This window comes from Phyllobates terribilis, unplaced genomic scaffold (genome assembly GCF_046119375.1).
Source record: "Phyllobates terribilis strain yellow unplaced genomic scaffold, ASM4611937v1 Scaffold_7__3_contigs__length_470593459, whole genome shotgun sequence".
In the NCBI taxonomy this organism is placed as follows: Eukaryota; Metazoa; Chordata; class Amphibia; order Anura; family Dendrobatidae; genus Phyllobates; species Phyllobates terribilis.
In genome coordinates this window covers 264,485,084-264,502,211 of record NW_027362767.1, presented here as the reverse complement: position 1 = coordinate 264,502,211, position 17,128 = coordinate 264,485,084, and the positions used below count along the sequence as shown (strand labels likewise).

The 17,128-nt window shown below is 46.3% G+C and overlaps 2 protein-coding genes across 2 annotated transcripts in view; both read left to right on the top strand.

Moving 5' to 3' along the window:
• The window catches only part of LOC141154537 (histo-blood group ABO system transferase-like), a 321,283-nt gene that overhangs the window by 10,433 nt on the left and 293,722 nt on the right, over positions 1–17,128 (top strand). The gene's annotated exons all lie outside the window — the stretch shown is intronic.
• LOC141153359 (olfactory receptor 10A3-like) lies at positions 7,659–8,609 on the top strand. Its single transcript, XM_073638067.1, has one exon. It carries the CDS (start codon positions 7,659–7,661, stop codon positions 8,607–8,609), a length of 951 nt encoding a protein of 316 aa, XP_073494168.1.

Genomic DNA, 17,128 nt, shown 5'->3' with positions numbered 1-17,128 from the left:
ACTGCGTCTGGGGATGACATCCTGCCGACTACGCCGAATGTTAAAAGGCTCGGATGCCGCACACAGCACGCAGAGAGTATAGCAGAGGTTTAATTCAAGATTTGGTTTCTCCACACAGGGAGTGTAAATTTAAGTAACACAACAATAAAACTAAAATCGGACAATAAACGATTGTGGTTTAACTATAACACGGAAAGGATGAACAATACGGCGCAGTCCCAAAAGTTCAGGCTGAATAAGAGAAGGTAGATTACTGGAGGCTTGCACTTATCTGTCCTTTAGCGATAACTACGTCCGTCTTCAGACACTCACTCCAGAGTGTCCGTCTTCTGGCGGCAGTGGGCAGTCTCGGGTCTCACCCACTGGGCCCCCAGTCCTTTGACTACACGACAGCGGTCACGACTCCTTTATGAGCCGTAGCAAGCTCCTCCGGCGTACAACAAACTGCGTTAGGATCACTAATCCCGGGTTCGTCCTCACCCGTAGGTCACCTTCAGATGTCTGGAAAACTGTGGTGATGCAGGTAACTGAACGTTCACTTTCTGTAGGCCCGGTACAGACCGCACGACCCTTGTTTTGCGGCAAACTGTGTCACCCGTTCATCCGTCACCGCAGACAGGTCAGCACGTCTCTATTTCACCAAGGACAGGGCAGCACGTCTCTCTCTCGTTGTCGACAGGTCAGACCATTTCTCCCCAACTGCCGGTCGGCTCTCCACAACCAACTGTCTCTTTCGTGCTAGCCCAGACACCTGACTTCCTCTCTTCCGTCCCTCTCCTCTGTCCTCCAGCACTGTCCAGGAAGTCCCCCGTGCACTCTTAATCCGGTCCCCTGGCAACACTGGGCAGGACCCTGGCAGTTCTGGCGCCGGAGCTCCGCACCTGTCCCTAGGCAAGTCTTCCTTCTTACAAATGCAGGTAACAGCGTTTTTACTAGAGAAAGGACTGTATGTAGCCTCGAAAAGGACTTTTGTTTTAATGGTGCAGCAGCGGTATACAAGTACTGCAATAGAAATTAAACACTGCCTGTATGCCTGCTCTAATCTAAGCTCTGCCTCCTACATCAACTCTCCCTGAACTGCTTCCTGAGGACAATGTGCCGAGCATCGCATCACCGGGTCTTATATAAGATCCGATGACGCGATGCGGCCGGCCAATCACAGTAATGCCAGTAGCCAATGACTCGCCCCCTGGGCCGTGGGGCACTCGGATCCGGGCAATAGGGGAACGATGGGGGTAGTAGTGGCTGCCCGGTCCGTGGCTCAGGGTGGTCAGGCCAGTGGTAGTCTGCTACGTGCTGTTAACAATGTCCGACTACGCCACCCGTGGATTTGCGGTCATTAGGAACCGCCGCTGCAAGGCATACCGCTGGGGCTGATGATGTATGCAGCTGGGATGGTGTGACTCCCCACGGGAAGAGTGCGGCCCCAGGGCAGTGTAGTGGATGGTGGGAGTGATGGTAGTGAGAGTCCCAGTGCTGATAGTGCTGGAGGAGCAAGGAGCACACAGACAACAGGTTGCAGTCCAGGGTCTTTACTAGAACAGGTAAATTGACCCACAAACAGTCCCGGCTAGGAGGGGACCTGGATGTCTGAGAGCAACGGGGAAATTGGCCCTGGTCAGGGTGAGGGTGTAGGCCTACCGTGCTTTCTGCGCTCCTTCTGGCTATCTCCTCCTTATAGGGTAACAGCCCACGTTTCCGAGCTCTCCGTGTATTCTCGCCTGTATGACCTGCGACGTGGGTTCCTTTCTGCTCCCAGCCTTGTACGGCTTTACTGGTCCCTTCTGTTGTGGCAGGGCCTCCAGGCTTCTTAGGCCAAGGAATATACAGTCCCCTGGGGACTGGTTATCTGCTGGGGGGTGTGGAATCCTCCCAGCCTCAGACACCAAAGTCTGGTAAATTAAGTCCGTTATCTGCCAAGACAGGCTCACTTCGCCTCTTGTCTCTGGCTTGTGGCTCTCCTCCTGCCACACTTCCTCTTAGGTGCAATACAACTGTCCCTCTCTGCTCTGGGACCTGAATCCTGAGACAGGTCGTCCAGTTCTCTCTAACCCTGCCCCCAGTACCAGCTTTTATAGGGGCAGCCTGCTCCCCCTACTGGCCTGAGACAGGAGGTACTGCATGCTAATGTTCCCCTGACTAGAGAACCTCCCCCTTGCTCTCAGACACAGCTTTATTACATTTTGTGGCATCCAGGCCAGGGTGACACACCAACATGGCTACAGAATTATTGCGTATGACAGGCAATTCCCGCATGTTTATTGGCTGTCTGACATTCACAAAACATGCGGGGCGGGTGTCACGCAAGGTGAGGGAAGGAACAAGTGCTCAAGGGAGCCCAATAACTAGGGAAAGGGGGAGTGGAGACCCCTAGGCAGATCTAATATCACCCTGACTACCCTATCGTCCCTATATAGGTGCCGCACCTATCGCCAAGCAGGTAGGGAGGGGATGGAGTGGACACTAGTCAGGCCCCTCTGTAACTAAAGACAACAAGGTTTACAAACAAAGGGGATACACTTAGCTTGAGAAAACACCAGAGAGATAACGCCAACTGTTCTCCAAGGGAAGTCCAAGAAGAAACTAGCCGACTACTAGTACTCCAGGCACAGACAGATGAACATAGAACTATCACCGGTGACTCTCTGGAGACATTGAGGGTTTTAACTACCAAGCAAGATTGTGTCAATTAGCAGCAGAAGGTGGTGGTCGCTCCTGGGTCCTGAAGGAAGAAGGATATCACCACACTACAGAGGTGAGAGGATCAAGAAGGCGTCTGCAATGCCAAGCACAGTGACCTTCTACAGCTGGATCCAGAGCGACTGTCTGTCACACTTGATACACCTGTGACAGCGGGGATTCGAGCAAGGCGATCGAGCACCCGCGATAATCAATTGAGTAATGAGCGTACCCGAGCACACCGATGCTCGATCAAGTATCGAGCAGTGGGGAGCATGCTCGCTCATCACTAATGATAAACCACAGGAATATACTGAATTTGTTAACTTCTTAAATCACAATGACGCAAATATGAGATTTACAAGCAAAAAGGGCTTGAAGCAAATAGAATTCCTGGATGTTGAAGTCAAAATAGTGGGAGGGTCAGATGGATATCGAAAACCAGCAGTTCAAAATATGTTTGCCATAAAAAAATATATATATATTTTTTTAATTGGTTAGCTTGAGTTATTGAAAAAAGAAAAAGAAAAAAAAAACACGAGAAATTGAAACACTGTGGACCAAAGGTCTGACATAAAATAAATTAAAAAAAAACAACCAGTGATCCAATTTGCAGATCAATTACAGCTATTGAAGTGAAAGGGTAAAAAAAATGCCAACCAAGGCTCATGCAATTGTTGTTCAGTTTTTACCATCTAATGGGTAGAAAAGTGGACATTTTTTTTCTACACGAGATACTACACAGATGAAAACTGGATTCAACACACTGATGAAAAATGGTGCTTACAGAAAAAAAGGACGTCTAAATTACGCCTAAGATAAAAAGTCAGTATAAACAAATAACAAAAATATGGGGCCTAGGTGAAAGCTCAAAAGATCCTGACCAGGGTTTTAGAATCCAGACAAATTGACGAAAATTCTGCATGGGTTTCAGCTCAGCAATGTTGCATCTGTGACACCCCAGGGGTCTGGTTGCCACAGTAATAGAGATATTATGTCTGAGAGCAAGTGGGAGGTTTCTCTGGTCAGGATCCCTAAACATGCAACACGGCCCACCCAGACCTGGGAGGGGAGGAATCTGCCCTTATAAACTGGGTCTGGGGCGGGATTAGTGAGTGAAGCTGCAGACAGAGTCAGAGTCTGGAGAGGGAAAGTGAGATCAGGAGCTCTGGAGGAGCAGTAGCTGAAGGCCAGGGGCTGGAGCTGAGCAGAGCTCACCCTGGACGAAGACACTAAAACCGGACACAGGAGTCCGAGGCTGTGGGGACTGATATAAACCCAGCAGCAGAAACCAGCCGGCAGGGGATTCCAGGTCCTCTGGCCATAGAAGCCCGGAGGCTCAGTCACAAAGAAGGGACCAGCGCCGCCATCCAGGAGCAGAGGCTAACAGAAGGCCCCAAGTCACCAGCCATACGGGTGAGCACCACACGGTATACTCAGGGACGTGGGCTACTTGTAACCGCTGACAGCAAGGTAGCCAGGAAGAGTGCAGATAAACGGGGAGGCCTACAACTCCACCTGGCCAGGGGAACTCCTGCTTGCTCGCAGACTGACCAGGCCCCTTATACTAGCCAGTACTCCCGGGAGGGTCTGCCTTGTACCATCAGTAAAGACCCTGAACTGCACCACACGTCTCTGTGATTCCTTGCCGCTCCTGCACCATTAGCACTGGGACGCTCACACCATCACTCCCATCATCTCTCACATTAGCTGCCCTGAGGCAATACTCCTCCCGTGGGGAGTTATCCCATACTCGGCTGCGCAACCAACATCAGCCTCAGCGGTCGGCAGCGCAGCGGCGGTCCCCACTGACCGCAATCCACGGGTGGCGTAGTCGGACACTTATTACAACATTTAGACTGCCACTGGTTTGACCACCCTGGGCACGGACCGGGTCACCGCCACGGAGAACTACAACCCCCAGCGATCCGGCTCCGGGTATTCCCCCTGCACAGCAGCAGCAACACAGGCCCAGGGGGCGCGTCACATCCTACTAGTGAATTACATATAGTTACATGGGTTCAAAAGATTCCAGTCCATCAAGTTCACGCTTTCTCCACCACTTCTACATTCTCTATCACTAGATTATTTATAACCCACAATGCTAATTGTGGTGAGAAAAGCATCCTGCCCATATAAATGTTGTTATAGTGTCTGCCATTACTAACTATTGTAGTTGGGCCTTCCCCAGTCAACTGCTCTAACCGTAAAGAACCTTTTCCTGTTTAGTTACTGGAATTGCCTTTCATACACATGTAATTAATGTCTCCTGGTCCTTTGAAAGATCCTTGGAAGGAATAAGTCATGTGCCCATGCTTTGTATTGACCACACATGTATTTATAGATATAAGGACTCTTCCAGAAGTCCGTGTTCGTGTTCTGACTGGCCCGTCCTCAAGCATGACATAGAAATGTATGAAGCTGTCTGCCTGCCTTTGAACTGACTAACTTCCCAATATCATTTTAAAAACGTGGTGCCCAAAACTGTATCCCATATTCTAGATATGGCCTTACAAGAGATTTATAGAGGGGTAATAATACATTTTTAGTGGGGTAATAATTGGTGTTGAGCGAGTATGTTCTGTTAATCCTTTCGGCGAGTATGCTCGGGCCGAGCACCGAGTAGTTACAGCTGCTCGGTGATGTGTTTGAATCGCTCCCGTGTGCAGGATTTGCGACTGTTTGACAGCTTTATTACATGTGAGGAATGTCTATTTCTTACACATCCCTCCCATGTAATAAAGATGTCAAACAGTCGCAAATCATGCACATGGGAGTGATTCAAACATATCACCGAGCAGCTGTAACTACTCGGTGCTCGGCCTGAGCATACTCGCCGAAGAACATACTCGCTCATCACTAGTAATAATACATTTCGATCATAAGATTTTCTCTCTCTATTTATACACTCTAAAATCTTGTTTGCCTTTGTAGCTGCTGCTTGACATTGAGTACTGCTGCTCAGCTTACTTGTGACCATAATCCCACAGTCCTACTGTTCTGCTGTTCCTAGTGTAATTCCACCTGAATTACTTCAGCTGCAGTGCATTTGTTAGGCGTTGGGCGGTTGCTGGACCTGAAATTGGGTTAGAGTCATCAGTGGATTCTGTAGTCTCCCATTCTGGTCCAGCCAGGGCAGATGCCGTCGGTCCCAACCCCTAGCCAGTGCACAAGATGTACAGGCTGTCTCTCAGGTCTTTGTTCCTAGTAGTGTTAAGCATAGGTTGCGGAGGGGAAGAGGGCTGCTAGAGCCTAAGTCCAGGATGCACTGCACTGAGCATGCCTGTGACATGGCGGACCGTGATTGGTGGTTTAGAATCAGCTGATCCGGTGACCTGGCACCGCCTGATTGGTCGCGGGTGACGTCATCAGTAGTGCGACCAATAATGCGACGGTGGGCAGGGCTTAGTCTTTAAATAGCCTGCCCACAAGCATGGCGGTGCGCTCTGATCATTGAGTTTAGGTTGTGTCCTTGTGTGGACGCTTGGCTGTTTGGGCTCCACGTGCTCCATAGCTGTTCTCTCCGTGACCTGCCAATGCCAGAGTTCACTTGGCTGATTAGCACAGGTCACTTAGGCAGGTTTAGCGGCGCTTAGGCAGGTTTAGCGGGGCTTAGGCAGACTTAGCAGGGGGAGGCAGGTAGTTCCCGTTTGGCAGTCTGGCTCCGGCAAGGAGGTTGCTATACACCTTGAGCAGACTACAGACTCCGTATCCCTGGCACCGCCTGTTAGCCACGTGGAGAGCTACTCCGCAGTCCACTCCCACACCGGCTGGAGCACATACATGCCAGTGTGAGTCTCACACACTTCCTAGCGCCTGCTGCGTAGCCTCTGTGCAGTTAACAGGGCTACGGCTACGATTATTTGTTGCACATCTCTCGTGCAGTTAACGGAGATAGTGTGAATCCCTTTTCCCGTCCAGGTGTGTTGTAACACTGGAGGGATTTACACTTTAAGTTGGTTGTCTCATACTCTTACCCGCTGGGTGTTCGGCCGCAGTCTTCGTGGTTGCATATCATTTTAATAAAGTTGGTGCAACCGTCCCCTTAACAGCATTGCTCTATATATATCTACATTCATCTTCATCTGGCACGTTTTTGCCCATGTAGACATCTTATCCACATATTCTGAATTATTATAAAGTCAAGTTCAGCTTTTATCTTACAAAGTTTTGTGTCATCAGCAAATACTAACACTTTACTATCATTTCCTTTCACAAAGGTCATTGCTAAATATAATAAAAAGATTTGACTTTAGCTCATTTAGAGAAACTACCATTTATGACTCTTTGTTTCCAGTCCCTTAACCAGTTTTCTACTCATGTGTATATAGTGTCTCCTAGTACCCTCTTGTGATGCTTCTGTACAAGTCTTTTGTGTGGTACAGTATCAAATGCCTTTGCAAAGTCAAGATATTTCACATCAGCCGAGGTTTTATTTTTCACTGGAAGAACAGGAGAGGTGACTTTTTGTTCCCATGTATATGAGATATACATAGATAACATAGATATGTCCCATGGGCAGTGTAAGAAACAGCATGGCTCAAGTGTCACCACCGCTCTATTTATAATTCTCTGGAAAAGGGTCCCAGGGATCATGGGGTACCTCAGTGGTGGAGCCCAAGGAAATAAAACATTTATGACTAATCCTGTAGGGCACTAGTTTAAAAGTTTCTAGACTTTAGAGTTAAAAAACCCTTTGCTCAAGTGATCAGTGGAGGTCCTAGCTCTTGGACAGTCACAATCTTCTTATAGGACTGGTAGTGAGAGCTTAGAGGAGCCGGACTTTGGAGCTTCCTCATGGTTAGTGGAAGTAGTTTTAATCAAGTCTCGAGGATTTTTTTAGGATTAGAAACTTTTGCATTGAAAGAAAAAAAGCTCTTCCCATGTGTACACCCTTCACTAGATTTCATATATGTAAATCATAAAATGAAAAATAATTCACTTCTATTAATTTTTATTTAGACGAATACTCCTCAACGATGTGTGGAACCAATCAAACCGCCTTTCATGAGTTCATCCTGCTGGGATTCCACGATTTCCACCACATCAAAGTCTTTCTGTTCTGCCTTTTCTTTGTGGTCTATGTCCTAATAGTGGCGGAAAATTGCTTCATCATCACATTAGTGTCAACCTGCCACCACCTTCATGTCCCTATGTACATCTTTCTCCGAAACTTGGCTCTGGCCGACCTTCTCCTCACCTCAAATATCACACCAAAACTGTTACAGGTAACGTGGTTCAAGGGGACAACCATATCAAAAACCAATTGCTTCATCCAGTACTACTTCCATTGTATCGCCACCTACACGCAGTCACTGATACTGACAGCCATGGCCTTTGACCGATATTTAGCGATATGTCACCCCCTCCGGTATACCACCCTTATGAACCAAAAACTTTGCTTCCATCTCTCTTTCTGGCCATGGGCCATTGGGATCTTCCTGATTCCGAGTGAGATGGTGCTGATAGGACAACTTGAATTTTGCAACACAGATGAAATTGACCATTTTTTCTGTGATTTTGCCCCCATCTTAGAAATGGCCTCCTCTGATACTTCCAAAGTGGTTTTTGAAGACTTTATCCTCTCCATCCTCCTGGCCTTCTCACCTTTTATCCTCGTTATAATATCCTATATCTGCATTTTTGTTGCCATCATCAAAATAACATCCAATGAGGGGCGGAGGAAAGCATTTTCTACATGTAGTTCTCATCTCGCTGCCGTGTGTACGTATTATGGGCCATTAATAGCGATATACATGTTTCCAGTTGGGGGAAATACGCCATATGAAAATAAACTGAAATCCCTCCTATATACAGCATTTACACCATTAATTAACCCAGTGCTTTATAGCATGAGGAACCAGGAGATCAAAAAAGCATCAAGGTTATTATTCTGTAAGTCAAGAGCAAAAATTAATAAAATGTGGTAAGAAATATGTTATGTATTTTTTTTACATATTTATAATTTATAATATGTTTTTAATTTACTTCTAAGGCTGTTTTGTTTAATTTACATGTAATTATTAAAGGGGTTCTTTACTTTGCACAATCCCTACTTGCTAGAAGAGTCATTTGATAAGGAGCAGGTAATAAAGTGTTCACAGTGATCACCTGCAATCTGTAAGGAAACCTGGCAGCAGGTATTAAATTTCCCTGCAGCGCCACCACAGGAGAAACAAAGCATTACATGATGCCCTTTCAAATCAATGCTTTGTCTGTGTTATGCAGAACAGGACAGGACCTCCAGAGAGAGACTTTCCTAGGAACTGCTCTTCACTATGGCTTAGTGATAAGGATCCTGATCAAAGGACCAGCCTTTCTATTAACTACTTAAGAAAGTGTATGGGTTCCTAAACATGGCAACCACTTCAGTGAGCATATCAGTGTGAAAAGATAGCTCAACGTGCAAAAAATGTAGAAGGTAAAGTTACATGTACACATATAGTACTGTGCAAAAGTTTTAGTCAGATGTGGAAAAAATGCAGCAGAGTAAGAAGCTTTCATATATAGAAGTGTTAAAGGGGTTGTCCAATACTATTTTTTTACTATGGGCCTAAAAACTAATAGGCAGGTAGTTGCTAACTACCTGCCTATTCTAGCTGGTGCCTTTGTAATACCTGTGCTGGGATGCAACGCACAGAGATCACGAGGCAGAAACAGTCAGGGATTGATATAACCCAATTTATATACAGCAATGACTTTAAACAATTAGTGTTAGTAACAAGGCAAATTAACAGTAGAACTAATAACAGTAAGCTTGGAATAGCAAAGAAAGCGTTTCACTAATTAATGATAATGTTCTTTACACAAAGGTGGTGTGCCCAGTAGTGAAAATCACCACGTAAATTCTTTCTCCTGATCTGGCACTAGCGGGGATCACCGGGTTTTCCCGCTACGCCGCAAGTCTCTCTCTGGCATAGTCTATCAAAGCCCGTTGAGCCTTCCACCCACCAACTGGCCCCCTCCCAACCTGAAATCCTTGTCCCAGCTAACCCTGGTACAGTAGGTGATAGCTGGAAGTGACGGCCTTGTTCACTCACGCTGTTCCTCTCCTGTCGCAGTCTTCTCACGGCTCTTCTCAGCTTGTCTCTTAGGCTCTTGGCGGAGAGGAGTAGGCCTCGGCTCTTGACAGGCGACGCCGGGGCTTGAAGGCTTGACCAGAGCATGGCGCGGATCCTGGTTCTGACCAGCGTAGGCAGAACTTGGAGTTTTCCTGCGGGGGATCCGGATCTTGCCAGGCGGTGACTAGCACCTGGGTGGCGTAGACTTCCTGCTGAGGCCTGTCACAGCGTCTCTAGCACGCCTGCTCCGCTCTCTTGCTTGGCACCAAATATGCCTGCGGTTTGGCACACAGGACTTTTATATAAAGGAAGTCCTTCCTGTGGATCACGTGATCGGGTTCAGGACCCAAAGTCACTCCCCCTGCTAATCTTCTGCTTGATTTCGCCAGGCCAGCATATGGCAGTCTTTCCTCACCAGTGCAATCCTGTAAGAGCTCTTCAGGGAATTCACTGCTTCTTATTACATCGGTGTGGCGCCCCTGAGGGTTCGGTTGCCACAGAGGTACTGCATTTCAGCTCTACTTCTGGAGAGCCACACCATCCCTGCTGCAGTAACATCAGCTCCAGAGGACCTGCTCCGCAGCGGCGGCTCCCTTGGCCGCATACCACAGGTGGCGTCATGAACTTTATACAATCACTATAAATCCCCTATCAATAACCCCTTTTTATTGACCGCCCTGGGTCATGGACCGGGTCACCGCCACTGTGACATCCCCCGGCATCTACCGGCCCGGCACCGGTTATCCCACGGCCCAGGGGGCGCGTCACCGGCACAGAGAAGTGTCTGACTGCTCCTGCCAGTGATTCACCTGCTCAACATTAATAGGGCAGCTTTTCCTCTTCCAGGCTGCTCTGACGACAAGGCGTGACTGCCATGTCATGTTGACTGACAGCTGGCTTCCTGCAGTTAGGCAGCGGGGAGCCGGCTGTTAATCAGCATGAAGTTAGCAGTCATGTCCCGTCAACAGAGCAGAGCGGAAGAGAAGTTGGTGTTCTGTGGACGTGACATCAGTGGAAGAATCTGAATCATTGGCATGAGTGGTCTGGAGTGGTCTGCGCGGGCAAAGATTAGTGCCGGGCACAACAGGCACTGGTTATTTTTTTGGCCCATATTAAAAAAAATAGTCCTGTATAAACCCTTAAAAGGTTTATTTTTTATCTGACCATAGAAGTTTTCTCATTATCAATAAGCTTTGGCCCAGAGAAGACGACAGCGTATCTGGATTGTGTTGAGTTATGGCTTCACCTTTGTGAAGTAACTTTCACTTACGTTTGTCAATTGACGATGATTTCTGGAAGTATTCCTGAGCCCATACAGACAATTGCATGACTGGATCTTGATGGCGGAATATTCAGTCTTTTAAATTTTACATTGTGGAACATTTTTCTGAATTGTTCCACAATTATTAGACACAGTTGTTCACAGATCGGTGAACCTTAGACGATCTTTGCTTCTGAGAGAGACTCTGCCTCTCTAAGGGTGTGTGCAGATGATCCGGAGCCGCTGCGGGTTTGAAGCAGCGTCAAATCCGCAGAGGCCAGATGTTACAGCATAGTGGATGGGATTTGTACAAATCCCATGCCCACTATGCGTCTCTGTGCACCTGCGGAAAGTGACATGCGGCGCGTCTTTCTAGACCGCAGCATGTAAATTCCTCCTGCGGGTCTGCATGCGGACTTTCCCCATAGACCTAATCTCTATGGGGAAAGTCTGTAGGTAAAAAAAAGAAAGAAAAAAAAGGCGGAGCTCATTTGCATATCTGCGCGAGGCTCCTCCACAGCGTCAGGGCCGCAGGCTGGGAGATAGGTCTGCACATACCCATACATGCTTTTTTGACCCCCAGCTGTTTTCATTAGTTCAACTTACTTTTCCTAACCTTGTCTCAACTTTTTTTCAGATGTTTTGTTGCCATCAATTTTTAAATGAGTTAATTTTTGCAAAAGAAATAGAAAAATGTCCAACGTTCACCTTCTGATCTGTGTCCTATGTCCTTTTGTAACTACAATATGGGTAGCAGACATCTCCAAATCTTTTTCTAATATTTGCTTACATATAGTATAATAGCCATGTGGCGAGCACCAAAAAAAGTAAATTTTTGAGAATTGGAAAATATGCAACTTCTAATAAATATTTTGTCTTATTGAAAATATTCTTAATACTAATTAACTGTAGCCATGATCAGAAAAAATATAACCACGTATGTATTTCACATAATTATATTTATAATATAAATAATTATATTTCACTTGTATAGGACTTGAAATAAAACAAAATATATAAAATCTCAAAAATGTATTTAAAATGATTAATAAAAATATCTGAACTATTTGAAAAACAATTCTATATTGGTAAAATTTTGGGAAAGTCTCTCGTATTACACATTTGTTGTACACTCTGTTTATTTTTCCATTAACATAACAGAAAAGATAAAAAGAGATTTCAAGACCATCAGTAAAGCTGTTGCAGAAAAAATGGTCTAATTTGCAATAAAAATTCACAATTATAACTTGAATAGTTATACATGAAAGTAAAGTGGATCGGTCACCAGAATTCACAATACAAACTGTATGCATTTTTAAATAGGTTTGCTAGACCTATTGAATCTGGTGTATTTACTTTGAAAATTCATTTCAAAATGACTATAATCCTTTGTGAAAATTTAACTCACTCTCCACCCACCTAGCCTGATTGACAGTTCTTCAGTGTCCCTCCTCTTTGCTGTAATGTCACACTTCTCAGTACAAGCTGCAGCTGTAAATCAGGCTAGGTGAACGGAGACTGAGTACACGAGGACTCATGAGCTCTCACTATAGCTGGACTCCTCTTAGAATCAGGATTTTTCAGCCAAACTGACTTGGATTTTGAAAGTAAATACACCAGTTTCATTAGGCATAAAAGTTCTATGTAACAATGTACTAGACAATTAAACAAACTTGCTTCCAGGTCATCTTTTTGGCAAACAGTATTCACCATGTGTATCTGTGCCATTTATATTCTGGCTGCTACAATCATCCACATTCACCGTTCTCCCACAAATTTGGCACACTTCATCCATATTAACCCCTCACTCCTCTCTTTTCCTATGTACAGCTGTCATGCTCTCTTCACAATGTTATACCACACAGATCCATTCATTCCCACCATACAACACAGGAAACGCTGTCACAAATCACTCAACCATCTGCTCACGCTTGCATCTTCCTTCTCTTAGTCGCAGGTGATATTTCTCCTAATCCAGGACCCTCCAGTAATAACACTAACTCTTTCCCTATTACATTCAGAAACCCTGCTAATCTCATTAATATTCCCTGCATATCTTCTGTCTCATTCAACTGTGCCCTTTGGAATGCGCGCTCAGCATGTAATAAACTCTCTTACATCCATGACTTTTTCCTCTCTAATTCCCCTCAACCTTCTGGCTCTCACTGAAACCTGGATCCAGCAGTCGGACACCACTGCCGCTGCAGCTCTCTCCTATGGTGGCCTACACTTCTCTCATACTCCGAGACCTGACAACAGATCAGGTGGAGGTGTTGGTCTGCTTCTTTCAACAAAATGTACTTTTCAGGTTATCCCCCCAGTACCCTCCCTTATCTTCCCTTCTTTTGAGGCCCACACAGTCAGACTCTACCCGCCCTTCGCCCTGCGAGTGGCAGTTGTCTATCGCCCTCCAGGTTCCTCCCGTCAGTTCCTGGATCACTTTGCTGCCTGGCTTCCAAATTTTCAATCCTGCGACATCCCCACGATAATCATGGGAGATTTTAACATCCCAATTGGCGATCCTCTTTCCCCATCTGCCGCTCACCTTTTATCACTAACCTCCTCCTTCGGCCTTTCACTGCTTGCTAATTCTCCTACATTAGAGGACGGGAACACATTGGACCTGATCTTCTCCCGGCTTTACTCAGTACATGACTTTACTAACTCTCCCCTTCCACTGTCTGACCATAATCTTCTTTCATTCTCTGTCAAGAACTGTGACTCTACTCAAGACCCCCCCACTTTCCACACTTATAGAAATTTATGCGCCATTAACACCCAGAAATTTAGGAAAAAGTTGCAATCATCATTGGCCCCAATCTCCTCCCTCTCTTGTCCCGACTCTGCATTGAAGCATTATAACGAAATAATGCTATGCTCCCTGGATGAAGCCGCACCTCCTACACAAAGAACATTTTGTCATAGACGGCGACAACCCTGGCACACGCCTCAAACACGTCTTCTCCAGCGGTGTTCCAGGTGGGCTGAAAGGCTGTGGAGAAAATCTAATCTGCCCGAAGATTTCTTCCATTATAAATTTATGCTGAAAACATATAACTCTGCGCTTCACCTCTCCAAACAAACCTACTTTAACAACCTCATCATCTCACTTTCCAATAATCCTAAACGACTCTTTGACACGTTTCATTCTCTCCTCAATCAAACAGCACAGGCCCCGATCACCGACCTCAGCGCAGACGATCTGGCCAATTATTTCAAAGAAAAAATTGACCATATCCGTCAGGAAATTTTCTCCCAATCCCCAAACGTTTTGCATGCTCTCCCCCGCCACATTGTATCTTTCTCACTTTCTGATTTCGAACCAGTCACAGAAGATGAAGTGATCAGACTCCTTGTATCTGCTCGCCCTACCACCTGCACCAGTGACCCTATTCCCTCACATCTCCTTCAGTCCCTTGCTCCAGCTGTCACCACTCACCTAACTAAAATTTTCAACCTCTCCCTCTCATCTGGTATCTTTCCCTCTTCTTTTAAACACGCCAGCATACATCCATTACTTAAAAAAACATCCCTTGACCAGAACTGCACGGCCAACTACAGACCTGTTTCCAATCTTCCCTTTATCTTTAAACTCTTGGAACGCCTGGTCCATTCCCGTCTAATCCGCTATCTCTCAGACAACTCTTTACATTCTACTGAAACTGCCCTCTCTAAAGTCTCTAATGATCTACTAACAGCTAAATCTAATGGTCACTATTCCCTGCTGATTCTCCTGGATCTCTCTGCAGCATTCGACACTGTGGATCACCAGCTCCTCCTCACTATGCTCCGCACTATCGGCCTCAAGGACACTGTTCTCTCCCGGTTCTCCTATCTCTCTGACCGCTCCTTCTCTGTGTCTTTTGCCGGCTCCCCCTCCTCTCTCCTTCCCCTTACTGTAGGGGTTCCTCAAGGATCAGTCCTAGGCCCCCTTCTTTTCTCCTTATACACCGCTCCCATTGGACAAACAATCAGCAGATTCGGTTTTCAGTACCATCTCTATGCTGATGACACCCAATTATACACCTCTGCTCCAGACATCACCCCTGCATTACTACAAAAGACCAGTGATTGTCTTTCTGCTGTGTCTAACATTATGTCCTCCCTCTGTCTAAAACTGAATCTGTCAAAAACTGAACTACTCGTATTTCCTCCCTCCACTAACCTACCTGTGCCCGATATTGCCATTTCCGTTTGTGGCTCAACCATTACTCCCCAGCAAAAAGCCCGCTGTCTTGGGGTAATTTTTGACTCAGATCTTTCCTTCACTCCTCACATCAAATCACTCGCTCGTTCATGTCATCTACACCTCAAAAACATCTAAAAAATCAGGACTTTTCTCACCTTTGACTCGGCAAAAACTCTTACTGTCTCTCTTATTCATTCTCGTCTCGACTATTGGAACTCTCTACTTATCGGGCTCCCTCTTACTAAACTCTCCCCTCTCCAATCCGTCCTTAACGCAGCAGCCAGGATCATACTCCTCGCCAACCGCTACACCGATGCCTCTTCCCTGTGCCAGTCATTGCATTGGTTACCCATCCAATATAGAGTTCAATTTAAACTTATTATGCTTACCCACAAAGCACTCCATGCTTCAGTACCCCCCTACATCTCCTCCCTTGTCTCAGTCTACCACCCTACACGTGCCCTCCGTTCTACCAGTGACTTAAAACTTAAATCCTCCATAATCCTAACTTCCCACTCCCGTCTCCAAGATTTCTCGCGTGCTGCGCCAACAGTTCGATTAATTCCCAATACCTCCAGTTTCAAGCGGACCCTAAAAACCCATTTCTTTAGACTGGCGTATCGCCTCCACACATTATCTGTCCATCCCAGTTGTCCATCCCAGTTTTCCCTCATATTAAAATCTTCTTCAAATTCCGGTTCATACCAACCATGCACATAATAGCCTCGGTCAGGACTGCACACATACTGGCAGGCGACCAGTCCATGTATTATTTATCCTATATAGTATATCAAGGCTGCATTATACAATATATGTACATTCTACCTTTTGTGTCTTCCCTATTTCCTCATAGACTGTAAGCTTGCGAGCAGGGCCCTCACTCCTTTCAATATGAGTTAGGTTTATTCTGTATTGTTGTATAAGTCCCCCCTAAAATTTGTAAAGTGCTGCGGAAAATGTTGGCGCTATAAAAATAAAAATTATTATTATTATTATTATTATTATTAGATGCAGTTTGCATTGCCAAATTTAGTGACATATCCACTGTAAGATTAAAGTATTGACAAACACTCGAGTACAGTATAAAAAAACATCAGTTCACCAGGCGTAAAAAAAAGCGCCTCTATCCCCATTCTGTAGGTAAAGCACAAATAACTCATAAGGGGTCTGCAGCGAATTTTTGATTCAATAAAAATCTGGATATGGCACGCAAAGGTCTGGTCAGACAACAGATGAGGGGTCTGGTCTGGGGTCTTTAAACACAGAGATTTTGGTCTGGGGTCTACATAAATGGAGAGGTTTTGCTCTGGGGTCTGTATAGATGGAGAGATCTAGTCTAGGGTCTGCATATGTGGAAGTGTCTAGATGGATATATGACGCGCCCCCTGGGCCATCTTCAAGGGATACCCGGAGCCGGATCTGGATAGGGGTAGTAGTCCTTGTGGCGGTGACCCGGTCCGTGCCCAGGGTGTCAGACTAAGTGGCGGTGTATTAGCAGTAGATGTAGGATGACTACGCCACCCGTTGAATGCAGCTATGGAGCTGCCGCTGCAGGGCAGACCGCTGAGGCCGGTGGAAGGATTGTGCAGCGTGGATGGGATAACCCCCAACGGGAGGGGTATGGCCTCAGGGCAGCCGACGTGGATGATGGGGGTAGCAGGAACCACTCAGAGACGATGCGGTGTAGTTCAGGGTCTTTACTGGTGACAAAGATAGACCCTCCCGGAGTACTGGCTAGCGATTGGGGCCTGGTCAGTCCTTGAGCAGATGGGATCTCCCCTGGCCAGGCGGAGTTGTAGGCCTCCCAAACTGACTGTACTCTTCTGGCTACCTTGCTAGAAGCGAGTATAAGTAGCCCACGTCCCTGAGTGTACCGTGTGGTGCTCACCCGTATGGCTGGTGACTCGGGGCCTTCTAGTAGCTTCCGCTCCACGACGG